The sequence below is a fragment of the Phocoena sinus genome, chromosome 8 (genome assembly GCF_008692025.1).
Source record: "Phocoena sinus isolate mPhoSin1 chromosome 8, mPhoSin1.pri, whole genome shotgun sequence".
Lineage (NCBI taxonomy): Eukaryota > Metazoa > Chordata > Mammalia > Artiodactyla > Phocoenidae > Phocoena > Phocoena sinus.
The window spans coordinates 104,264,696-104,289,354 of record NC_045770.1 but is presented as its reverse complement, the minus strand read 5'-3'; the positions used below and the strand labels follow the sequence as shown (position 1 = coordinate 104,289,354).

The 24,659-nt window shown below is 58.5% G+C and overlaps 4 protein-coding genes across 5 annotated transcripts in view; 2 read left to right on the top strand and 2 right to left on the bottom strand.

Annotated features, from left to right (window-relative positions):
• The first annotated feature begins 258 nt into the window (after positions 1 to 258).
• On the top strand, positions 259 to 5,339 carry CTSF (cathepsin F). The gene is given in 14 exon segments (XM_032641870.1): positions 259 to 595; positions 855 to 953; positions 1,270 to 1,365; positions 1,367 to 1,510; positions 1,638 to 1,713; positions 2,281 to 2,394; positions 2,498 to 2,643; positions 2,732 to 2,828; positions 2,909 to 2,989; positions 3,796 to 3,915; positions 4,003 to 4,067; positions 4,157 to 4,247; positions 4,660 to 4,718; positions 4,798 to 5,339. Coding segments are annotated over 14 exon segments (1,476 nt in total). The 5' UTR covers positions 259 to 382; the 3' UTR covers positions 4,873 to 5,339.
• Positions 5,340 to 5,483: 144 nt separating this feature from the next.
• ACTN3 (actinin alpha 3) lies at positions 5,484 to 18,758 on the bottom strand. Of its 2 annotated transcripts, XM_032641878.1 has the most exons (21): positions 18,457 to 18,698; positions 14,606 to 14,720; positions 14,308 to 14,427; positions 13,920 to 14,006; positions 13,751 to 13,838; positions 13,196 to 13,274; positions 13,024 to 13,105; positions 12,191 to 12,276; positions 11,779 to 11,871; positions 11,107 to 11,337; positions 10,834 to 10,981; positions 9,674 to 9,824; positions 9,002 to 9,110; positions 8,765 to 8,905; positions 8,323 to 8,505; positions 7,518 to 7,652; positions 7,243 to 7,422; positions 6,672 to 6,818; positions 6,492 to 6,557; positions 5,858 to 6,016; positions 5,484 to 5,775 (listed from the first exon to the last, which is right to left on the bottom strand). In XM_032641878.1, exons 1-21 carry the CDS (start codon positions 18,604 to 18,606, stop codon positions 5,617 to 5,619), a joined length of 2,709 nt encoding a protein of 902 aa, XP_032497769.1. In that variant the 5' UTR covers positions 18,607 to 18,698; the 3' UTR covers positions 5,484 to 5,616. The 2 variants fall into 2 exon arrangements, with proteins under 2 accessions (XP_032497769.1, XP_032497768.1); XM_032641877.1 differs by having other exon boundaries at positions 5,509 to 5,775; positions 6,492 to 6,818; positions 18,457 to 18,758.
• A 699-nt stretch (positions 18,759 to 19,457) lies between these two features.
• ZDHHC24 (zinc finger DHHC-type containing 24) overlaps positions 19,458 to 24,659 on the top strand; it is a 7,988-nt gene continuing 2,786 nt past the window's right edge. The window contains exons 1-2 of the mRNA XM_032642079.1: positions 19,458 to 19,819; positions 20,983 to 21,260. Of these exons, the coding sequence (XP_032497970.1) occupies positions 19,539 to 19,819; positions 20,983 to 21,260 (559 nt within the window). The 5' untranslated portion in view covers positions 19,458 to 19,538. The remainder of the gene's footprint in view (positions 19,820 to 20,982; positions 21,261 to 24,659) is intronic.
• The window catches only part of BBS1 (Bardet-Biedl syndrome 1), a 26,531-nt gene continuing 23,999 nt past the window's right edge, over positions 22,128 to 24,659 (bottom strand). The window contains exon 18 of the transcript XR_004351245.1: positions 22,128 to 24,033. The gene's annotated coding sequence lies outside the window, so the exon portion shown is untranslated. The remainder of the gene's footprint in view (positions 24,034 to 24,659) is intronic.

Sequence of the window (24,659 nt, the reverse complement as noted above, 5' to 3'; positions counted from 1 at the left end):
GAACTGGCTCTTCCCTGCAGCAGCTCCAAGACGTAAGAAGATTACTTCAAGGCTGCGGCTGAGGCCACCCCTCCTCAGACCCGGCTGGTGCAAGGATGCGTTATCTGCGCGGGACTAGCGCCAGGATGCCTGCACTGCCAGCGCGACCCATGAGCCTCACGTGAATAAGCGAGCGCGCAGGCGCCCCCAACCGGCGCCCATTGGCCGGCACCACGCCGCCCTGGAGCTGAGGGAGGGACGGAGGGAGGGTACCCCAGGGCTCCCCCAACGCCCCCCACCCCCCGACCCCCCCCGACTCCCCCGACCGCGGGCTGCTCAGCCCGGTCGGTTGGGTCGCGCGTCTGTCATAGCGTGAGGACGGGACGCCGGCTTCGCCCTCGCCATGGCGCCCTGGCTGCAGCTGCTGTTGCTTTTGGGGCTGCTCCCGGGCGCCGCTCCGGCCCCCAACGAGCCCCGAGCGGCCGGCGCGCAGGCCTGGGAGCTGGCGTCCCCGGAGCTGCTGGAGCCCGCCCGCTTCGCCCTAGAGATGTACAACCGCGGCCGGGCTGCCGGAACGCGGGCCGCGCTGAGGGTCGTGCGCGGTCGCGTCCGCCGGGTGAGGACGCGCTGGGGGCGGCGGCGGCGGCGGTGGGTGGGGACCCGGTGTGGGGTGAGCGGGGCTCTCGTCCGACGGCTGGGAGCTTTGGGGTAGACTTGGGGCGGGGGCGTTGTACGCCTGACTTGGGATGGGGGCGTTGGACCTCTACGGATTGGGAAGGGGAACGGCACGGTGGGGCTTTGAGACCCACGAAGGCCGGACTGAGGAGGGAGTGGCTGTGCCCGCTTCAAGGCGCCCCCCTCCACCCCCCATCCAGGCGGGCCGGGGGTCGCTGTACTCCCTGAAGGCGACCCTGGTGGAGCCGCCCTGCAACGACCCCACGGTGTGCCAGCTCCGTGTGTCCAAGAAAACCCTGGTGAGTGATGGGGTTCCTGCGATACCCTGCCCCCAGACTGAGTCTGGCAGTAGTTGGGATGATCGGTCAAGTCCAGAGGGAGGGATCTGAGGCCGCAGCTACCCCACCGTGAGTCACTCCCCAGGCCTGGAAGGCCAGAGACCAAGATGCTGTAAAAGGGAGGGTGTCTGGGTGCTCACTCCCGTACTGTGCCTCGCTCTCCCCTATGGGGTTGGTTGCCTTGGAGGTGGTCCTCATTGGGGGACCCTCCGGCTCCATCTTGCCGAGGCCTTGCTCCTGTCCCAGCCCCCCAACGGGCTTCCTCCTCCTCCTCCAGCTTTGCAGCTTTGAAGTCCTGGATGAGCTGGGGAAACACATGCTGCTGAGGCGGGACTGTGGCCCAGTGGATACCAAGATTACAGGTGCTGGGATAGCCCAGGGATGCTGGGATAGCTCAGGTCAGACTTCCCTCAGGGGTCAGTCCTGATTCTTCTCTGTTCCAACCCTCTCCTCCAGATGACAAAAATGAGACTTTCAGTTCATTCCTTCCACTGTTGAACAAGGATTCCCTGCCCCAGGTGAGGAGCCTGTTTGTCTTGGGGAACTGGCTGCTGCCTTATATTCCCTCTCTTCCCTTCACCCTGGCCTGGGGCTCCTGGGTCATTCTGAGAAGGACGCCTTGTAAAGACCCCTCTGCCTTTCCAGGACTTTTCTGTGAAGATGGCTTCAATCTTCAAGGACTTTGTCACCACCTATAACCGGACATACGAAACGACGGAGGGTGAGGACCTAGCCTTGGCTGTACCTGTCCCGATCAGATCAGGACCTTCCCCCCAAACTTGGCACCTTGGTGTGGGAGAGGGGAAGGGCACAAGGGGCAGTGCATCCTTTCAAGGGCCCCTAAATCCCCAACTTCTTGCTCAGCCTCCCAGGACTTGGCAGCCATCTCAGGTACCTGGCCCCTTCTCCCATCTGATTTTCCTAGTCAGAAACCGTAGGTCTTCATCATCCTGGGTAGAGTGGGATGGGGCAAAGACCAGATTTTCTCTGCTGGAGGACCCCTGGCATGGTGGCCTTTTCCCACAACCTCCTGTCTCAGGATGTCCTCTGGAGCCCATTTCGGTTCTGCCTTCATACTGGGAAGTCATCACCCCGGTTTGGCCCCATTGTCACTTGCAGGTCTGGCCCCCTACCCTCACCCACCCCAGGGTTCTGCCCTTCTTGAAATAAGCTTCAGGCCTGATCCAGAGCTTACCATTCCCCAGGGAAACCTCTGCCTCTTATCCCCAAGCACCTCTCCTTTTATGATCTGCCTGGGGCCCAAGCCTCTCTTCTACTCGTTCCTCAGAAGCCAGGTGGCGCATGTCCATCTTTGCCAATAACATGGTGCGAGCGCAGAAGATCCAGGCCCTGGACCGTGGCACAGCTCGGTATGGGGTCACCAAGTTCAGTGACCTTACAGGTAGGGTCAGAGCCGTCATGGTACCTGGAAGAGACAGGGCCTGCTCCCAAGGCCCCTGGTCAGGACTGGCTTAGAATACTCTTTTCCCATCCCCTGCCCACAGAGGAGGAGTTCCGCACCATCTACCTGAATGCCCTCCTAAAAGAGGAGCCTGGCAAGAAGATGCACCTAGCCCAGTCCATCCCTGACCTTCCTCCACCTGAGTGGGACTGGAGGAGTAAGGGGGCTGTCACCAAAGTCAAGGACCAGGTTGGACCCCCAAGAAGTGAGGGTGGGACATGAGGACTGCACTGGCGTTTGGAAGGGACCCAGCCCTAACTCTCCCTGTCTCTTGCAGGGCATGTGCGGCTCCTGCTGGGCCTTCTCAGTCACAGGCAACGTGGAGGGCCAGTGGTTCCTAAAACGGGGGTCCCTGCTCTCCCTCTCTGAGCAGGGTGAGCATCCCACTCTGCCCACCCTGTCCCCAGCCCAGCCCCTCCGGAGGGCTCCTCGGGACCAGGCTTCTGTCTCCTAGAGCTCTTGGACTGTGACAAGGTGGACAAGGCCTGCCTGGGTGGCTTGCCCTCCAACGCCTACTCAGCCATAAGGACTCTGGGTATGCATTCATGGGTTTCAGGAGGGGCAGCGGGAGCCCCAGCTCCCTCCACAGGAAGTCACTTTGGGAGGGGAGAGACATGAGCGTGGCAGTCACCTGAACTGGGTTCAAGTCTTATTGCGGACCCTTACCGGCTGAAGACCTTGGGCAGGCCAGATCTTTCAGAGCCTCAGTTGTCTCACCTGGGAAATGGGGCTCCTCACGCCCACTTTGTAGGATCATCTTAAGTGTCAAGTGAGGAAATATATGTAAAGTTCCTGGTGCACAGCAGGGGGTCTCGGTATTTTCATTGCTTGGCGGTCTGTATTTCTATAATGCTGCTAAACCAGGGAGCAGCACACCTCACCCCTGAGAGGAGGCATTGTCCTAAATTGGCAATTCAGTTGAGCAGTGGGTCGCAGTGGCAGGAAAATGAGGGCTGAGGGATTGAGGTGGCTGTACCAAGATTGGTGAGGGAGTCTGGCAGGGGTCTGGGCCAGATTGGGAGCAAACTGTCAGGGCCGGACAAGCAAGCCAAGGTCAGGAGTCCCAGGAATGCTGGGATGAGTGAGGAGTCAGAAGCTGGGAGCTGGATTCCATCTCTGCCACATTTCTCACTGGTGGCTCCCCCATCCCTCTGGGCCTCAGTTGTGTCACCTCTAGAATGAGGCCTCTCTGAGAGGATGGCCTGTAGCTGGGGGTGGATAGAGGACATGAGGCCTTGTGTAGGAGGGGCTTAGCACAGCCCCTGGCTGGGAGCAGGTGAGTACTATGAACTGGGGCCCACGTTTTCTCTAACCCCCGATCTGCCCCCCGCCATTCCCCAGGAGGGCTGGAGACAGAGGACGACTACAGCTACCACGGCCACTTGCAGGCCTGCAGCTTCTCTGCAGAGAAGGCCAAGGTCTACATCAACGACTCAGTGGAGCTGAGCCAGAATGAGCAAAGTGAGTGAGGGAGGGGTGAGGGGGTGAGGACAGGCCAGGTGAGGCTGGGGCCTGGGTGCCCCTGACACTGCCCCTCCTCTGTCTTAGAGCTGGCGGCCTGGCTCGCCAAGAAGGGCCCTATCTCCGTTGCCATCAATGCCTTTGGCATGCAGGTAGGACCCCGCCTCACTGCTGCTCTGGTTCTTGCTGACTCTTCCCCCACTTCTCAGAGCTGGCCCCCTACTCGTCTTCTCCCCCTCAGTTCTACCGCCATGGGATCTCCCACCCACTGCGGCCCCTCTGCAGCCCCTGGCTCATCGACCACGCCGTGCTGCTCGTGGGCTACGGCAACCGTGAGTTCCGCTGGCCCTGCTCTGCCCATCCATCCACCCCAGGTCACAGGCAGAGGCTGGACCACAGCATCTCAGGACCTCTGGAGGGGGCATCAGGGGAACACCAAGGAACCTTGTCCTTACCTCTGCCTCGGGCTATGGGCCAGGCAGGATCATCCATCCTCTCTATGAATGGGAAAGCCAAGGCGCTGGGAGGTTGAGGTGTTATGAATGGATACCCTGCTAGAGGCGGGTGGGGGGTGTCCTCCCCAAACCCCAGAGCCGTACCAGGTCTCCAGGAGCGTGGTAGGTGGACCTGTCTTGCTTTCTGCTCTTTTTCCTAGTACTTGTCACACAGTAGGCCCACAGCAGATGTTTGAAGAGTGCAGAGTGCTTGGGGCCCTGACTCCCTGCTCTCTGCACTGCTCCTCAGGCTCTGCCACTCCCTTCTGGGCCATCAAGAACAGCTGGGGCACTGACTGGGGCGAGGAGGTGAGTCTCGCCCACTTGGCCCCAGCCCTCCAGCCCCCATCCTGCCCCGGTGCCCTCACCAACCCCCCCTGTCTCCCAGGGTTACTACTACTTGCACCGTGGCTCTGGGGCCTGTGGTGTGAACATCATGGCCAGCTCAGCAGTGGTGGACTGAGGCGTACCAGCGCGGGGCCTGGTGCTGACCAGAGCAGCCCCTTCCCCTGCCTGACCTGCATGACCAGGCCCTCCCCAGGAGGCACAGCTGGCCGAGGGACGGGCACCAGGTCCCTCAGGGTGAGCAGAGGCCACTGGGCTAGGGGCACAGCCCCTACTCCCACCCTGAAGTTCCCCAACTGCACCTTTGTTGAATTGTGGTAGCTAGGAGGATCTTGGGGTGAAGGATGATGTCTTGGCAGCCAAAGCTGGGGCAAGAACCCTGGGCTCGGGTAAGGAGCAGGGGGAAGAAAATGTTCTCGTCTTAAAGCCAGCTTTGTCCTCTGTAGGCTCAGGCTTTCTGCCCCGGCTTTCCTCTGATGCTATAAATTTTCTGGTCCCCCCTGGATCTGGGGACAGTGTTGCCTTCCATGTCTAGAGAAACTGTTGTAACCAACCTTTTCTAACACAATAAAGAGGTGTCCTAGACCCCAGTGTGGTGTGAATGTCGGACCCTGAGGGCAAGGAGGGGTGGTGAGGACCCCTGGAGGAGGGTCACGGTCAGGCAACTGGTCCTGCCCAGAAGCCTGAGGGCCCAGCTTCTGCTTCAGGAGGCAAAAGGAGATGGAGAGGGGCCCACTATGGCTTTTTATTGAGAAACACTTGGCCGGTCATTCTCTAGGGCCCTTGCTCCGAGGGATGGATGGGATCAGCCAGAGGAAGCACCCTCTCTCCGGACTTGCATAGAGAACCTCAGCGGTCAAGGTCAGAGGTCGCTCTCCCCGTAGAGGGCACTGGAGAAGGCCACATAGTCCAGGGCTCCAGCTGGAGCCCCGGCCCCCTTGTAGGGCACCATGCGGTGGATGCAGTACTCGGCCTGCTCAGCTGGGAGTTCCTGCCGCAGCTCCTCAGGTGTGATGTAGTTCTGGGGAAGAAGAGGGATTGAGGGCCCATAGGTCCCGTTCCCTGCCCCCGCCCGCTAGCCCCCTGCACCACCAGGGACTCACCTTGTCTCCCGCCAGGATCTTGAACGAGGCCACAACCTGCTCAGCCGTGTCGGTCTCGGCTGTCTCTCGGGTCATGAAGTCGATGAAGGCCTGGAAGGTCACGACCCCGGCTGCGTTGGGGTCCACCATGGTCATGATTCGCGCAAACTCCACTTCCCCCTGCAGGGTTAGAGGCCGGGCACCGTGCCCGGGGGTGCTTAAGCCAGGAGGGCTCCCAGTGTCCCCCTGGCCTGACAGCTCCAGTGACAAGGTGCCCCCTTTCTCCATAGGCCGTCCGCTGCAGCCTTAGCTCTAGGTCTGGGAAATCCTTTCTGCTAGGCCGTGCTCTGCTTCCTGCCCGCGGCAGTGCCCCCTGCTGCCCGTCGGTCCTGACCTTTTCCTGGGCCTCTGTAGTGCTGTTTCTGTGATGTAGAAACGTTGCAAGCTCAGGCTTTGGAGTCACACAGAACAAGGTCCAAATCTAGTGTCTTTGGGCAAGTTAATTTACCTCTCTGAGCCTTTGGTAGCCCCTGTGTGAAATGGGGTAATTCTCCCCAGCCCCAGCGGGTGGGTGAGGAGGAAATGAGGTCGTGTGTGAGGTGGGAGGGACACAGGCACAGGTGGGACGGCTGGGACGCGGCTGGGGGACACTCACCAGGTCGTAGCCCATGGAGATGAGGCAGGCCCGGAAGTCGTCGGGCTCCATCATGCCATTCCGCTTCTGTAGTGAGGGAGCAGATGTCAGGCTCAGTCCCCAACACCCGCCCCCCCCCCCCCCCCCCCCCGCCCCGCTGCCCCTAAGTCCACCACCGTACAGGGCTAAGCCCCTGCTGACCCGGTCAAAGTGGTTGAAGGATGCCCGGAACTCGTTGAGCTGCTCCTGGCTCAGGCCCTTGGCATCTCGGGTCAGTATCTGGTTCTCCACCTCGTTGATGGTGCGGGCAATGGAGGTGAGCAGCTGCTCCCAGCCCACACGGATGTGCTGGGAAAGCAGAAAACAGGCTGGGTCAGTGGGTGGCCAGTGCCTGGCCACTAGGTCTGGCTCCACCCCCAATTCACTGTATTGACCCTGGGCAAGTCCTCCCCCTTGCTGGGCCTCTGTCCCCATCTGGAGGTTCCACAGAGTGACGTCCAGTGGCCCTTCCTGCCTTAAAGTTTGATGATTTATTATGTATTACATATTGATCAACCAGCCATGGCCAATCCAGGCCTGGGTTTAGACTGCTCTGTGACTGGCCAGGTCACTTTCACTCGCTGGGTCTCAGTATCCCCACATGTACTTTGGGGGACCTGGCCACGCCGAACTGGGGAACCCCTGGGGCAGATGTGCTGTGTCCAGCTGCGGCCGCCCCAGGCTTCCCCAGCCAGTGCCGCCTCCCCTCTGTCCTGAGCGGGTGTGATCCCACCTCCATGCTGTAGACGGTGTGCTTATTGTCGAACACCAGGTTCTCCTGCAGCAGCTGGTGGTCACCCTCCAGCTGGTCGATGTTGCCCTTGTAGTTGATGATGTTCTGTTCCTGCTGCCGCAGCCCCACCATCTGCTCCTCCAGAGAGCCGGCCATTCCCGCTGCCAGGCGCCGCACTTCCTGCAGGGGGAGCCGGGCAGAATGAGGGCTCCCAGCTCCCGGTGGCCCAGCCCTGGCCCTGCTCTCCCGGGCTGGCTCCACGATCCCAGCCTTACCTCCACCTTCCCCTGGATCCAGGGACCGACGGCATTGGCCTGGGCTGCAAACTGCCGCCGGAGCCTCTCGTTCACCTGTTGCCTTGTCAGCTCCTCCTGCAGCGTCTGGTCACGGCTGGGTACCAGCTTTCGGACCTGGGAGGGAGGCTGGTTGTGCCAGGGGCAGCTCTGGGAGTGGGAGATGGGCTCCAGCCCCTCACACTGCTCCCGCCGCTCTGAGCCAAGGCCTCAGGGCTCTGTGGGGGCCAAGCTCTGAGCGCTCAGCCTCTCTAGGCTCGTTTCCTCGTCTGCAAAATGGGGCCCATGACATCATTCTTAATGAACTTAGATTGTTTTATAAAGGATGTCCACACACCAGATCTAAGTCTGCTTCAATCAGGCCTGCCAGGGGCTTCGCTGGTGGTGCAGTGGTTAAGAATCCGTCTGCCGATGCAAGGGACACGGGTTCGAGCCCTGGTCTGGGAAGATCACACATGCCGCGGAGCAACTAAGCCCATGTGCACCACAGCTACTGAGCCTGCGCTCTAGAGCCCGCAAGCCACAACTACTGAAGCCCGCGTGCCTAGAGCCCATGCTCCGCAACAATGAGAAGCCTGTGCACCACAACGAAGAGTAGCCCCCGCTTGGTGCAACTAGAGAAAGCCCACGTGCAGCAACGAAGACCCAACACAGCTAAAAAAAAAAAAGAAAGAAAAAAATCACACCTCACAGGAAAATGCTGCTGTTACGGCCATTTTACAGATCAGGGTGGTTAGAATGCATCTGAGCAGGGGGGAGGCAGGGAAAGGCCACAGGCGGCACTGACCGTGTCCCACTTGGTGTTGATGTCCTGCGGGCTGAGGGCGATGTAGGGGTTGGTGGAGCTGGGCCGCAGCCCATATGTTTGGCAGATCTTCTGGATCTCACCCTGGATGCCCAGGATGGCTCCCCTCTCTCGGTCGGCCTCGGGCAATGTTGCTTTGAACTGCTCGTGTGCTGTCACCAGGCTCTGGGGAGGGCAGGCAGGAAGCATCAACCAGCGCCCCCACTTCCCGCAGCAACAAAGGGCAGCAGCGTGCTCCGGGCCATCCAGTGGGGCCAGGGCAGCACTGGCAGGAGAACCCAGGCCTTCCGTCTCCCAGCACTCGGGAACTGGTGTTTTTCTCTGGCCCCCCATTTCCTAGGAGCCCAAAGGGGTGGCTGACAGAAACAGGCTGCTTCCCTGTCATCCCCTCCAACCGCCCCACACCTGGAACCCCTGCGCCCACCTGGGTCTCCTCCACCGAGTGCACCAGCCACACGTCCTGCAGGTCCTCCACGGCGCCATCCAGCCAGTTGTTGAAGGGTGCTACCCGCCTGGCAAACTCCAGCTGCAGCTGGTCGATGGTCTCTAGGAGCTTCTCCATCCGCTAGGGGCCACAGGGATGGCCAGTCAGCAGCCTGCCCAGCAGGCCCTCTCACCTCCTCCAGTTTCCAGCCTCCACCTCCCTGGCCCCCAGCCTCACCTCTAGCGCATCCCGCCTCTTCTGGGTCAATGTGCCCAGGTTGTCCCACTGGTCGCAGATGGCCTGGCAGCGGCTGTTCACCGAGGCCGCCTCGTGGTAGTCTAGCTCACTGGGGGCGGGAAGGGGGGCAACTTTGGGGCCAGAATCCAGCCCAGATTCCTTCCTGACTGCCCTTCAGGGGCTGGAACCTGGGCACAGTGGTGGTGAAGGCATAAGGGAGCCAGGGGAGTTGGGGGCGAAGCGGGGCTTTCCTAGCGCAGGGGCTTCCCAGCGCATTCCCGGGAGAAGGGAGTCCTCAGCTCCAGTCCCTGGAGGAGCTTGGGTGGAGGGGCAGGGCCTGGAGTTTTGGGGGCCGGTTTCCAAGAGGTGGCACAAGGCCCAGGCTGCTGGTGAGGATTGGGCCTGCCTGAAGCTGAAGGGAGCCGCCAGGTTTGGGGGCAGGTCGAGCGCCAGTGTGGGAAGAACGTGGGTAGCAGAGTGGGCTCCGGAGATGGGGAGAGGGTTACAGGAGGAGGGCAGAGTAAGTGGTGACGGGGAAGGACATGGGTGCCAAGGCAGGGTTACCCAACTAGGGAAAGCAAAAGGTCTGGAGGGCTACGGGAGCGGGGAGAGGGGGTGGGGCCAGGTAGGGGCGTGGCCACCCCGGGCTGCCCCGCAGCAATCCGCGCCTACTTGAGCTCCTGGGCCAGCGCAGCGACGTGCTCCACGCGGTCCTGGTGCGCCGCCAGGTCGCTCTCAAAGGCCTCGTGGCGCCGCAGCAGCGCCCGCACCTCCTGCAGCGAAGCCGACTCATAGTCCCGCTGGCTCAGCATCTCCTCCTTCCCTGCTCGGAGAGAGGCCCGGCTCAGGTCACCAAGCAGCAGCTGCGACAGGAGCAGGGAGTCCAAGCCGGGCTGTGTGACCATGGACGGTCCTCATCTGTGAAATGTAGGTGATCACGCCTGCCCAGCCTACCCTCAGGGTTTGCTCTGAGACACTATGATAAAGTTAAGTGAAGCTCCTGTTCCAGGGCATGGCCTGTGAGTGATGTCAGGGTCCCTTGACCCTGCACAACTTGGGGTGGCCCTTGGTACACTTTTGGTATTATTCGATCGCAAAGTGCTTTCCAATGACTCTGTGAACCCAGTGAGCCCTTGATCCATTTTCCTTTGCTTACCCAGCCCAGCACTTGGTAGACCCTCTATGAATATTTGTTGGATGAATGAATAATGAATGTAAAAGTGCTTTGAGAATGACAGTTACCATAATTATGCAGATAAGACCACAGTCACAGTAATTGCAGCAGCAACCATTTATTGAGTGCCTCTGTATTTTGCAGAGAAGGTAACTGAGGTTTAGAAGTTCAAAGACCTGTCAGGATCACATAAATGGCTGTATATTTAAGGAATTATTCTGTCAAACCACTGCTATTCAATATGTCCATAATTCATTATTAGCGTTCATTATTTTTTTCAGCAGGACTCATTCAGTTATAGGATTAAAAGCCTTGATAGAATACAGAGCGAATGTTTGCACCCAGTGATATATTTGATTCATGCAATATTTTGGCATCAGTATACTTTGGGTATAATGTAAGTGATGTTAGTGGGGGGACTCACCTTTGGACACCTGCCACATACACAAATAAAGTGCTAAATGACAAATTAATCAGAGCAGACCTACAGAAGACCAGAGCCAGGAGAAAGTTAGGGGCCTGAGTTTACAGATAAAGATACTGTGGCCCCAAAAGGGGCAGTGACTTGACTGCACAGCAAGTCAGGGTGGGACTAGAAAACAGATCTCCAGCTTCCTTGCAGAACACCAGGACAGAATCAGGCCCCAGAGGTACCTACCCCGGGTCCAGGCTTCGTGCAGGGAGGCCTTCTGCTGGAACTTCTCTGCCAGGTGCTGCAGCCGCTCCAGGCGCCGGATCTCCGAGAGCAGCCAGTCCTCATAGCCCTTCTCCGCTTGCTCCAGCCCCCGCCATGCATTGGCTATGTCCTATGGGGCAGGCAGAGGTGCCCGCCATCACAGTTCACCCGTTATACAGACGGGGACAGAGAGTCCAAGGTCACCCGGAGGATGTGGGCAGGGCCGGGGTCACCACCTCCCCTGGCCTGGCTCACCGAGACCAGCTTGCCCTCAGATGGCATGAAGGCGGGCCGGTGGCTCAGCCGCAGCTTGGTTTGCAATGTGTTGAAGTTGATCTCCAGCTGGCACTTCTCCTGCACGCGGGGCGGCTTGTGCAGGCGCCGATAGTCCCGGAAGTCCTCCAGCTTGCGCTGCATGGTGTTCTTGCTGGGCTCGCCCGTGCGGTTCTCCAGCCACGGCACGGTGCGGCGGATCCATTCCAGCAGCTGCGGGGCCAGGCAGGGGCAGAGCAGAGAGCGCTGAGTGGGCCTGCTCACCTCGCCCACCCATCTCCACCCACACCCAAGCTGTGGCCTGAAGGCCGGGCCTCAAGCAGAGTGGGGGTCCCCGCTCGTCAGGGCAGGAGCAGGACGGTTAACTTCTGAGTCCAGGGACCAGTGTAGGTCGGCAAAGCACAAAGGGCCAGAAGACTGCCTGAAGATGAGTGAATGGAGAAATTAACGAGTAACTGGATGGATGATGAGTGGATGACAGGAGGCTAGGTGGGCGGAAGGGGGCCGGGGGTGGGTAGAGATGGCAGGAGGAGGCTGGGAGAGGCCACGGCTACACTGAGGAGAGGTAGGCTCTGCAGGTCCAGGCCAGGGCTCAGCTGGGTTGGGAGAGCACAGGTAGGGGAGAGGGGGAGGTCCTCTCAGCCCCAGCCTCACCTCACTGGCCAGCTTCTCGTACTCCTCCATCAGCTTCTCGTTCTCCTGGTTCACGGCCAGCACCTTGCAGATCCTGTTGGCGGCTGTCTCTGCCTGTGGTGGGAGTGCGCGGAAGGGCTGGCGTTAGAGCAAGCTGCCACAGACACCCCCGACCCAGCCTCCCTCTGCAAACCCTTCAAACCTGGGCCCACGCAACAGAGGAGAGGATGAGGGGGCACATCTTGTAGGGTAAGGATGGGCTCCCAGGCCAGAGGCCTCTGCGCCTGAGCTCCCCCAAGGATCGAGTATGTGCGGCTGGGACAGTGGCACTCCCACCCACATGGGGCCTGGCACCTCCAAACGTGGAGATGCCGCCAAGCTTGGGCCCCTGGGCCCACACGCCCAGCCCAGGCAGCAGCAGCTGAGCCCCTACCTGCTCCGCCCCCGCGAAGGCGTGGTAGAAGCAGGAAACGTAGGTCATGACGGCCTTCTCATCGGGCTTTGGGGTGTTCACGATGTCTGCGGGATGGCAGCGAGGTGTTGACTGGCCGAAGCCAGGGGTGGGGAGTGGGCTCCTGTCCCCACCCAGGCAGAGAGTTCCCTCGGGACGGTAGGGTGCACAGACATCTAGTCATGGCCACTAGCTGCCAGGTGCCCCAAACCCAGCTCTTCCCTGGAGTCCTCTCGGATCACCCCAGGGCCTACCAACCTCCCCCTCTGTGGGGTGAGGAGAGCATGAGGGTGTGGGTGAGTGAGCAGACCCTGTAGCCCTGATGAGGCGCCAGTCCGCACTGCCTGGTGTCTCTAACCATCCCATACCTTGGTCTGTCTGCCTGTCTGTCTTTCTCCTAAGTTCACATCCAGGGTACCAGGCACAGTAGGTGCCCAGAAAATGTTTGCTGGTTCAACTGACTAAAGCCTTTACGGGCCCAGGGACAAGAGGCAGGACCCACCCGAGAGCAGCTCCCAGGATGGGTGACCGTCATGCCGCCAGGTGACCCAGTTTACTGGGATATGGGGTAGAAGATGGAGCCATTACATAAGGCAGAGGCGGCAGAGCCTGGTTCCACTGGGTGGAGAGGGACAGGGGACCGGACACGGGCTCCTGGAGAAGGGGGACTGTTGGCAGCGAGGATTCTGCCCAGGGAGCAGGGTGAGGGGCAGAGCATTGCAGGAGGAGGGAGGAGCAGGGACAAAGGTGTGGAGGTAGGACCGTGCCAACTGGTGCGTAAGGGGAGTCCTCGCCCGGGCGAGGCTTACTCTCACCTTCCGCATCCAACATCTTGGGGATGTCCAGGTACTTCTCTGCCACCTCGAAGGCAGTGTTCAGGTTGCCGATGGGGTCATCCTAGATGGTGTGCGGGGTTGGCGGGGAGAGGTGAAAGGTCAGCTGAGGGCAGAGACTGGGAAGTCGGGGCTGGGGGTGGCGGAGGCCTACCTTGCGCAGTTTGGCGTAGTCAATGAGGTCGGGGCGGTGCCGGTGGATGAGAGCACAGAGGGCCAGGCCATCCTTCCAGCTGCACAGAGAGAAGGGGGGTGTGGGCGTCAGGCCTGGGTTCAAGCTGCGGCCCTGTCCTACCCTCGTCCCAGGAGCACCCCTATCAGGACGGCCTCATCTGTAAAATGGAGTAAAGTCCAAACTCCTTGGCTTGGCATTTAAGGCCCTTGATTGCCAACCTGGGACCGTTTCCTCCAAGCTCATCATGGTTCCTTCACATCCTTGTGCTTAAGCTACACCAATTTCTAGATGTTTTTGGTCTCCAGGTCTTTGCTCACAAGGTTCTCTCTGGCTGGAACACCCTTCCTGGGATGTCTCCCGTGCTCCCTCCTCCAGGAATTTCCCCCTTGCCCTCCTGGATTCGATTCAACATTGACTGAGTCCTCCTATTTTCAGACACTGTTGCAGGAAGTTGGCTGTGACCTCTCCTGCCCTGTGGCTTATGCCAGGGCCCAGAGCCCGGCTGAGGCCCCACACGCTGATGGGCAGACGGACCTGGTGTGGAAGTTCTGCACATTGACGTTGCGGTATGGCGCCGTCTTCCGCTGACACCACAGGAGCAAGCCCTCCTTGGCCGAGGTTTCTGGGCGGGGACGGGGGTGAGTGTTGGTTGGGGAGGGCTTTGGGCCAGCCCTCTCACCCTACCTGCCTCCTTGCCGCTCACCTTCCACGGAGATGTCCTGGATGGCAAAGCGAAGGATGATGGTCCAGATCATGCCCAGGGTCATCTTCAGGTTCCCGTCAACAATCTCTGCAGGGTGGGGGGTGGAGACACACTCCACCTGGCACTTGAGGCCTTGGCTGCCCTCCCCCTGCTCCGCCCTCTGGCCCTTGTCCCCATCCCAGGGCCGGCACCTAGTAGGTAGGTGCTCAATCATTTTCCTTCAAAATGATTCATTGAGCACCTACTGGGCGCCAGGTCCTGCGCTGGCACTTTGGGTACCTTCGCTCCGGACAGTCCCTCCTGCGAGGCACGGACGGTTATCCCCATTGTTGAGATGAGGGACCGCACCCCCGGCCCCTGCCCAGGCCTCCTCCTGCCACCGCCTCACCTTCGGCACCGATGGACACCAGCTTCACCCCCTTGCTGGCAATGAAGTCCAGGGCCTTGTTGACATTGGCGATCTTGTGGAAGCGCATCTTGCCTTTGTCTGGCCTGGGCAGCCTCTCTCCTGGGTGTGAGGGGAGAGGTCAAGGGTCAAAGGTCATGAGAGGAAGCTGAAGACATGGTCCTCAAACTTCCCCCTCCCTCAGCAATTCCCCTCCAGCACTCTGATGTCACTACTCCCCCAGCTCTCTGGGTTTTCCCCTGTGTCCTGGGGTCCCTGTGCACTGATTTGCACCCCTCACCTGAAATGACCTCCAGGAGCAACATGAGTTTGAGGCCACTGCGGAAATCCTCCTCGATGTTCTCAATCTGGGTGCCAGCCTTGCGCAGGTGCGAGTTGCACCAGGCAGTGAAGGTCTGGGGGCAGAGGACAGTGCTCAGACCCTAGTGCTGAGGACAGCGCCCTGGCTCCTCTGTCAGGGCAGATCTCAGAGCCCAAGGCCCTGGATTCAAGTACCGGCTCAGCCACTGACTTGCTGTGCATCTGGGGCCAGCCCCTTTCCCTCTCTGAGATTTAATTCTCCTGGAAAAGGAGAAATGGGGTCTGGGGCCCATTCAGGTCCCAGTTTGGACTTGGGGTGCCTCACTGCCGGCACAACAAGCACTGAAGGGGGAATTAGAAACCTGTAAAGCAGACACTCCAAAGTGTGGGGCTCTCTGAGGCACAAGGGTCAGTGCAGGGTGATACTGCCTCAAATCTGAAAAATTCTGTGTTGAAGCAGAATAATGCTCTGGGCAGTTGAAGCACTGAGGGACTGTGCACCTGTGTTTTCATTATCTCGGGCTCACCGATCTCTTAAGGCTGTTGTGAACTGGCCTTCAAGCAGACCATGAGGCTGCAAGAGCTTTCTGCAGGCTGTAGAGGGTCAGCTGGACTCTCAGGCCCAGGCTGACCTAGTTTCTGGAGGAGACTGCCCTCCCTCACCGGCCAGAGTATGCTTCTGCCTCAGCCTCTGTCTGAGATGGGAGGGGTGGTATACGGCTGCGTGTCTTTGGGGGATGGCAGTGACCTAGTGCACAAGTTTCTACCAACCTACCAAGCCTCGAGGCCCTGGATTCTGCCATCAGCAGTCCTTGGTGGAATCCATACTTGGGCTCCAATCCCAGCTGAACTACTCACTCTCTGTGACCTGGGATGTGCCCCTTGACCTCTCTTGGGCTCAGTCTCTCCATTTGCACAATTAAGGGTTCAGACTCAGTGATGTCTCAGGTCCTTCTTCCCCTGACGTTGCAGGATTCTGGAATTGAGAGCATCCCCCCGCCACCGCAAAGCAGATACTCCAGGGAGGTGGCCCTGGAAATCATTTGGAATTCTTTCCCTCCGCTGTGTAAGTGGGTGCTGGGTCGAGATAGGGCAGGAGGAAAGGCAGGACTGGGTGAGGCCTCCATGGTGGAGGAAGGGGCATTTTTCATTTGACAAACATGACTTTTAATGAGATTTGCTCCTTGCCCTAAAGGAATTCACAGTCAGTCAGAGTCCTGTTGGTCTGAGAAGTGCTGGGAGAGACTAGTATTGGGGAGACTAGGGGAGGAGTTCTTCATATCAAGTGGGAGACCTCTTGGGGAAGGTTAATAATTGATCAGAACTGTGATGGAAGAGCAGGAGTTACTCAGGCAGGGAAGGGCAGGCAAGGGCATTCCAGGCAGGGGCAGCCACACGGGCAAGTGCTTGGCGATGATAAACAGTTACTAGGTTTGCGGAGCTACAGCTATCTGGGCACTGCTCTGGGGGTGTTGGGGTATACGTAGTGAGAGGCAGGCCGGAGGGGCGGCAGAGGCCAGGTCATGCACGATCTTGAGTGCTAAGCCAGGGAGTCTGAACTTGATCTTGAGGGCAACAAGGGAAGCTTTCAGGCAGAGGACAGGGAGGGGCTGCACTGTGTTTTATTAATTTATTTTATTTATTTTTGCTGTGTTGGATCTTCGTTTCTGTGCCAGGGCTTTCTCTAGTTGTGGCAAGCGGGGGCCACTCTTCATCATGGTGCGCGGGCCTCTCACGATCGCGGCCTCTCTTGTTGTGGAGCACAGGCTCCAGACGCGCAGGCTCAGTAGTTGTGGCTCACGGGCCTAGTTGCTCCGCGGCATGTGGGTTCCTCCCAGACCAGGGCTCGAACCCGTGTCCCCTGCATTAGCAGGCAGATTCTCAACCACTGCGCCACCAGGGAAGCCCTGCACTGTGTTTTAGAAAGCTCATTCTGGTTGCAGAGGGGAGACAAATGGCTTCGCAGAGCAGAAGGGAGAAGTGAGGAGGTGCCGACTGAGACCAGGGTGAGGGAGGAAAGGTGTCAGTGAGTGGGACAGGGCAGGATCAAGTGGATGAGATGAAAACATTTGTCCTTGCTAGAATACAAGCTCCCTGAGGCGCTGTCTTTAATTTTGTCCCCTGCTGAATTGCTGGCACCTAAAACAGTGGCTGGCACATACTAGGACCTCCCTAAGAAACAATGAATGAATGTTTGCAATGAGGTTGAATAAAGAGGACTCGGTTATCAGGTGGGGGAGGCAGGAGTGCTTCAAGACATGGAGGAGAAGCAGGCATGGGGGTGGGACTAAAGCTGAGCACAGAGATGTTCATTACATTGTAATAAACAATGTTAGATGAGAAACAACCGGAATGTCCAACTCCAGGGGGTGCTGATGAATTTACAGAGTGTCTACTCTGTGCGATCATTGAATGAGTCAGTGAGATGGGTGGCTGTAAGTTGGGTTGAAAGCAAGTTACAGACTAGCCTGTATCTTATGAGGGGCATGTGGACCTGGATCTGGGAGAGGCCTGGGTGGGTGCGTGGTGGGGATAGGAGTTGTTGCAGAGCAGATGGCAGCTGGAGCCAGGGGCAGGGATGACATCACTGGAAGACTGCTGGACCCAAGGACCACAGCCCTGCTTGGAGACAGGTGCAGGAGGAGCCTGGGGGGAGGCGTGTCACCCCGGGCATCCTAGCCGAGTCAGCTGAGCCTCCCAGCCCCTGGGGTCATCTCCTATCAACTAACCCAGCATAAATGCTCTGATTCTAAATTCTGGGATTCTCAGATCCTGCAAATTCCACCAAACACCCCTGTTCCCCTGCCCTTTCCTGGACTCATACACTGTTGGCAAGTGCTGAGCAGGGTCTGATGACCTCGTGGTACACTCCTACCGCTGTCCTGCCACACTCCCCAAAGTTTCCTCACTCCAGCCTGGATCATTTTCTCTTTTGGGTCGCCAGGTGTCCTGCCCCCTCCACTTGGGAAAGTCTGCGAGTGAAAATAGATCGGGGAGGGGTGGCCCGAGTGCCTTACAAGGCTGGGCCTGGGCAGCAGCTGCCCATGTGCCCCTCTCAGCTCTCCAAGGTGCTGCCTCAGCACGAAGTGTCTATCTGGCCAGAGAGTCAGGTTACCTACCGCGAAAGGGAACCCAGGGCTCCCCTCCTCCCCGACCTTGTGGCCTTTTCAGCAGATTCAGGGCCCCTGGGGTAAGGAGGGGTATCTTGGGAAAGAATGGGGGTGGGGCAAGCAACGGGCAAAGACCCTCAGGTTGCGGGGAGTCCTGTTTTCTGACAGCATATGATTTGGGTCCTATCTCAGCCCCAGCTTCCTCATTTAACAGTTGGGATAGAGTGACCACGGACACCACGCTGGAGAGAACATAGAGAGGGTGGGGAAGGGGTCTGCGACGGTTACCCCTTCCCCACACTCCCAAGTCCTCTAGCTGCCTGGCTGCAAGTCCGCAGGTGGGGTCTGGGAATTTTTCACTAGAGAGTGGGGTTGTGGAGACAAAGATCGTTCTTCCCGACCCCACCCACACCCTGAACTTGGATCTCCCGGGCTTTGCCCAAACCATATTCCTTAGCAGAAGTGGAGCAGTGGGCCCAGGGGAATGAAGCCTGTGGGGTGGGGACCCCTGAAACTCTTCTTGTCCTAAACCCCTCGTGAGGGTCTCCAGCCCTCTCTTCGGGCCCTGGGGGACAGCAGAGGACTGATGGTCAGAGCCTGGGCGAGGAAGTGGCACTGAGGGTTAAGACAGGCTCTGTCCCTGACCTGCTGAGATGCCAAGGACAAACCGCCTGGCTTCTCAGGCCTCAGTTTTGCCATCAGGAAATGGGCTAGCACTCACTTTTCGCTGCTGCTTCTCCCAGGCCGGGTCCAGCAGCAGGTCGCGGTCCCAGTCCTCCTCCTGTTCCATGTACTCGCCGCCGCTGCCGCCGCCGCCTGAGAAGGGCCCCTCCCCGGTCCCCAGACCCTCGGGCTGCATAACCATCATCATCTTGCTCGGGCTCCTGGCTCCGCTCCGTTCGGCGCGCTCCAGAACATGGGGGCCGCGTTAAGTAGCACCCGGCCCAGCCCCGGATCGGATTCCTGCTAAATATGGGGGAGAAGGGAGGGGCCGGATGGGGGCGAGGCCACTCGGGTCGGGACCAGGCAGCAGGTTGTCCTGAGGCTAGGAGACTGCAGAATTTGGGGGCACTGGGGTGTACCCCGTGGCGGAGATCCGGGGTTCGCGTTCCGGCTCCGCAGCTTGGGCGCTGTGTGACTCTTGCGAAAGCCACGGGCCCTCTCTGAGTCTGTTTCCTCACATGTACAACGAAGATGACGATAATAATAGTGGCTGCAGACTGCTCTAGAAGCTACCTTTTGGGCCTCATGACCCTTTTCCTGCGCCGCGCTGGTGGGAAACAGGGAGCACTATTCCCATTTCACAGTCAGAAACACCGAGGCGCCGAGCTGTTTTGAATGTTTTCTGGGGTGATGAAGGGAGACACTAGAGCATGGGGAGGGGCTCCAAGCCAGCTGGATGGGCCGAAGCAGGGCTATTAATATCGGGGCGACTAGAGGGAGAGGAGGAATGTGCTGAGCCGCGAAACACCGACAGCACCTAAACTGCAACTCAATCCTCCCGGAGTGCGGGCCAGCGGGCCCAGCGCGCGGAGCTTCTGCGGGAGGGGCGGGGCCTGCGCGGGTGGGCTGTAACCGCGCTGCCCTACCGGCTCTAGCGCCAACGAGATTCCAAGCATCTCTTTGGCTCGTTCGGCCGTTCAATCACATCTCCGTATCTGCGGGCCCTCCCCGTGAACCTCAACGCTCGCAAACCCCCTTCAGAGCTTCTATTGGTCGTAGCAGACGTCCGTTTGCCACTCTCCCCGCCCCAATACGGAAGCGGCGGGGTACCCGGGATCCGACCGCTAGTGGGTCCAGGCCATGGGGCAGCCCAGGGCTGTGGGGAGCGCAGAAGCGGTGTCCGCGCGGCTTCCTCTTGTGCTCACCGCGCTGTGGGCCGCGGCCGTGGGCCTGGAGCTGGCCTACGTGCTGGTACTGGGTCCCGGGCCGCCCCCACTGGGACCCTTGGCCCGGACCTTGCAGCTTGCGCTGGCAACCTTTCAGCTGCTCAACCTACTGGGCAACGTGGGGCTCTTCCTGCGCTCGGACCCCAGCATCCGGGGTGTGATGCTGGCCGGCCGTGGTCTGGGCCAGGGCTGGGCGTGAGTGGGGCACGGGATCTGGCGGGGGGAGAAGCGGGAGCTTTGGGCAGGGGGAGGGCCTCAGGACCTGAAGATGTTAGAACCAGTTTACAGTAAGATCCGCTTGAACCAGACGGCAGAAGGAGTATCATTCATCCACTTACAAATATTTGAGTACCTACTACGTGCAAGGTACTATTCCAGGCACTGGAGGTACAATAAAACATATTCCTGATTTCAGGGAGGGGGCAGATGATAAACTTTAGGCGTAATAAATCAGAAAATAATGTAGAATGTTAGAAGGTGTTGGTGGTAAGGAAACAGAAAGAGCAGGATAAAGGAGACTCAAATTGCAGTTTGAAATAGGGTGGTCAAGGTAGGCCTCATTGAGAAGGTGGCGTTTGAGCAAAGACTTGGAGGGGGGAGAGTTAGCCACAGTCATCTGGGGGAAGAATGTTCCAGGCAGAGGGAACAGATGATGCAAAGACTCTGAGGCATTTGTTTGCCCAGCATGTTCCAGGAACAGCAAGTGTGGCCAAAGTGGAGTGAGGGAGGAGAAGTCAGAGACGTAAAGACCTTGTAAGACCTCGAAGACTTTGCTTTTTACTAGAAGTGAAACGGAGCGCCATTGGAGGGTTTTGAGCAGAGGAGGGACATGACTTAGATTTTATTTACTTGATTTATTTTTTTCTTGACCGTGCCAGGGATCGAACCCGGGCCCTCGGCAGTGAAAGCGCCGAGTCCTAAGCACTGGACCTCCAGGGAGTTCCCCTGACTTAGATTTTAGTCTGGCTGCTGGGGTGAGACTACACCAGTTGGGACAAAGGTGGAGTCAGGGAAGCCAGGCAAGAGGCAGTTGCAGTAATCCAGGGGGGAGCTTATGGTGACTTGGACGGAGGTGGTAACAGTGGAGGACAGGAGAAGTTTGCTTCCGGATGTTAGAGACCAGAGAAAGGCCTCAGGACTGGGGCTCTCAGAGCTGGAAGAGCCCTCAGACCTGCTGTGCCAGGAATGGAAGGGCCTGGGAAGTGGTGTTTAGCCTGCATTTACCTGTGAAGAACCTGAAGCTTAGAGAGGGCAGGGGCTGTGCCTGCTTCCCCAGGATGGGCTCAGGGGCTGACCGGGCATGAAATGGGGCACTCAGAGTTGCTGGGGGAACTGACCCTGTGGTTCCTTCCCTGCAGTTACTGCTACCAGTGCCAAAGCCAGGTGCCACCGCGCAGCGGGCACTGCTCTGCCTGTCGCATCTGCATCCTTCGCCGGGACCACCACTGCCGCCTGCTGGGCCGCTGCGTGGGCTTCCACAACTACCGGCCCTTCCTGTGTCTGCTGCTGCACGCCGCGGGCGTCCTGCTGCACGTCTCTGTGCTGCTGGGCCCTGCCCTGTCGGCCCTGCTGCGAGCCCACACACCCCTCCACACCGCCGCCCTCCTCCTGCTGCCCTGGCTCATGCTGCTCACAGGTGGGGGGCCGGGGAGGCCTCCGCAGAGAGGCAGAGGCCCATTCTGGTAGGCGATGGGATTTCCGCCTGGTTCTCTAGGCGGCGCCCTGGCGACCTAGTCCCCACGTCAATTACGGGAGGTGAAGGGAGCCTGGTGTTCACTTGGGTGTGCGGTCTGGTAAAATACAGGGCCTCAGCGTAGGTACAGGGTTCTGGCTGAGAGAATCAGGGGAGGAAAGACTAGTGGGATTTCACCTAGAGGGGGATGGGACGGTGAGAGAGCATTCTAAGTGGGGGGCATTCGGAGCTAGGGGAGCAGTGTGAACAAAGGCTTGGAGGTTGGGCACGGAGTAGTGAAGGCATTTGGTGGGAATTGTGAGAATTAAGGCTAGGGCAGTAAGTGAGGACTGGATGGTGGAGGGCCTTGAATGGAGTGTGAGGAGTTGGTCCTTACTTGACTGGGCAGTGGGGAGCCAGTGAAAGTTACAGGCAGGGGAAGGTCCAGTCTTTGGAAGTGGGGAGGGGATGTTTTGAATCAGGAGACTGATTGAGAGGCTGTGTTCTGGTTGACACTTTCTTCTGACACCACCCAAGGTACAAACCCCACTGTTGTTTTTTTTTAAACATAATAATTATTATATTTTTGAAGATGTTGGGGGTAGGAGTTTATTAATTTATTTATTTTATTTTTGCTGTGTTGGGTCTTCGTTTCTGTGCGAGGGCTTTCTCTAGTTGCGGCGAGCGAGGGCCACTCTTCATCGTGGTGTGCGGGCCTCTCACTATCGCGGCCTCTCTTGTTGCGGAGCACAGGCTCCAGACGCGCAGGCTCAGTAGTTGTGGCTCACGGACCTAGTTGCTCCACGGCGTGTGGGATCCTCCCAGACCAGGGCTCGAACCCATGTCCCCTGCATTAGCAGGCAGATTCTCAACCACTGTGCCACCAGGGAAGCCCCCCACTGGTTTTTTATACTTTGTTCTCTGCCCCCCAAAACGCTTTGGGCTTGCTTTTCCCTGACTCCTTCCTCCTGACCTGTCCACGGTCCTCTCTGTAACCTTGTCCTGCAATTACTAAACTCCCTGACAACTCTGAATAGTGGCTCTGTCTCATCCTATCCAAGCCCAGCTCTGTCCCCAGGACCCCCTCCCTGCAGCCCAGGGCGCGTCTTGGGAGGCCCAGTGGGGCTGTCAGGGTTTTCCTGTGCCCACACTGACTTCCTGAGCAGCCCTCCTCTGCCCTCCTCATGACCCCCCTGCCTCCACTGAGACTCAAGCCCTCCAGCTGCTCCTGTCTGCACGCTCCCAACCTCCGGTCATCCACAGTCTCCCACTCGTTCCCCGCAGTCACCAAAGACTTGGGCTCCGGCCTCTCGTCTCCCTCTCAGCCCTGGGCCTTGCTGAAGGCATAGGTATCTGAAAGCGTGGGTGAATGGCCCCAGTCGCTCAGCTTCTTGACCTTCTCCTCCCCTCCTCCCTTCCCCTACTCCCACATCCCCACCCCAGTCGTGTCAGAATCCAAAATGTGTCACCTCCCAGAGCACCCCATGTCACCCCTCTCTCTGCCCCCACCGCCTCTCCTATCCATCTCTCATTCTGTGCTCCGCGACCCCCCTCCGGAGCTCCTGGCCCTCACCTTTCTGTCCATCAGCACCTTCCCCCTTCACCACCCGAGGTCCAGCGTAGCGCCCTCATTTCCACCAGCCTTCCGCAGCATCTCATCTCAAGACTTTTTGCTCCGTCTTCCTTCCGCTGTGCCTTCCTGGCTTCTCTGTGTCTGCCCTTGGCTGCGGAGAGCTGTCAGAGATGCCTGGTACTATGTGGCAGTCGGTGTCATGTCACGTTCATGGCTGCTGACCTCAACAGGCCCTCAGCGGTGCCTGGCTGCCCTGGTTTCTCATAAGCTTCCTCCCCCTAATGGCTGCAGCTCAAATCTTCCCACTTTCCTGTCCTCCAAGCCCCAACCTCTCCTGAAAATACATCACAGAGGAAATTAGTCATCAGATGGCACGTCCAGAATTGGCTGTCCCATCCTGGAGGCAGAAGCTCACTGCCCCGCCTTCTCCTGGTGCCCGACCCCTCCTCCCTGCTGGGAGCCCTCACACCATGGGTCGCTTCTCCTCCTGCCACTCCAGGCTCCCTCCACTGGCTTCCTTTGGGTTTTCCCAGCTGGTACAAAGCCTCTCTTCACCCCACGTCCTCCTCTTCCAGCTCATGCCTTCTGGCTCTTCCATCAGCAGCCAAGTCAAAGGACTTGCCTGGGCTATAGGCTGCTTTTCCTTGCCTCCCACCCATTCCTCCACCTGCTCCAAACTGGCTTCTGCCCCCACCCGTCCTCCGACACTGCCACAGTCCCCAGGCCTCTGTCTCCACAAAACCCAGAGGACCCTTCTGTGTTCTTTTCTTGCTCATGAGACCTTTCAGCCTCATAAAACTGCTGGCCTTCAGCCTCCTTAAAGGGCTCTATGCCTGACGTCCCCGACGGCTTGTGCTTTGGGGTTTCCTCCTTTCCTTCCTGGTTTCCCTATATCTGATCCCTAAGGACCTGGTTTCTGGGCTGAGGTCGAGACGCCATTCTCATCTCCCTACACACTCTGCCAGGTCTCGGAACCGCCCGGGTACCAACCGCTCACAAATCTGCGTATCCAGCCTGGGCTTCTCTCCTGAGCTTCCAGAACTGTGCACTCACTTGTATCGCAGGCACCTCTCCATCCTGCCTCAGGACCTTCACACAGAATGTGTTCTCCCCTCTTCACTTAGCAAATACCTCCTTAACCTTCAGGCATCACCCAAAATATCCCTGTCAAAACAGATGAAGTTTATTTCCCTGAGCCTCTTAATAAGTTTCCATGTCGTCTCCCCGCCAGTAGGCTCTCTTTTTCTATTGGAAAAACATTCACGTAACATGAGACTCATAATTTTAACCATTTTCAAGTGCACGGTTCAGTTGCATTTACTATATTCGCAGTGTTGTCCAGCCATCACCACTGTCTAATTCCAGACCATTTTCATCGCCCCCAGTACCCATTAAGCAGTCACTCCCTATTTCCCCCTAGTGCCCCCAGCCCCTGGCAACCACTAATCTTCTGTCTCTATGGCTTTGTCTGTTTGGGACATTTCTTACAAATGGCCCCATACGATACATAACCTTTTGTGTCTGCCTTCTCTCGCTTGACATAACATTTCACGGCATCTTGTAGTTCGTTTGTTCACCTGATACTTACTACCTTCTGTGGGTCAAGGTGATGCAGGATGCTGTACTTTTCCATTGTCATACACATCACAGCTGTAACTAAGTAACTGAGACATGATCTCTTGAATGTCTGTCTGTGAGCTCCCTGAGGTCGGACACGCTACCTGCCATTCATCCTGGTATTCATGGGAGGTGCTCACAAGTTTGTGATGCATGAGTGAAAGTCGCGTCTA

Excerpts from the sequence above, each read along its gene's own strand:
- ACTN3 (XM_032641877.1), bottom strand. The coding sequence starts at position 18,606 with ATGATGATGGTTATGCAGCCCGAGGGTCTGGGGACCGGGGAGGGGCCC. Across the intron at positions 13,275-13,750 it reads GTGCAGAACTTCCACACCAG|CTGGAAGGATGGCCTGGCCC; the intron begins GTCCGTCTGCCC and ends CTCTCTGTGCAG. Across the intron at positions 12,277-13,023 it reads CAAGATGTTGGATGCGGAAG|ACATCGTGAACACCCCAAAG; the intron begins GTGAGAGTAAGC and ends GCCATCCCGCAG.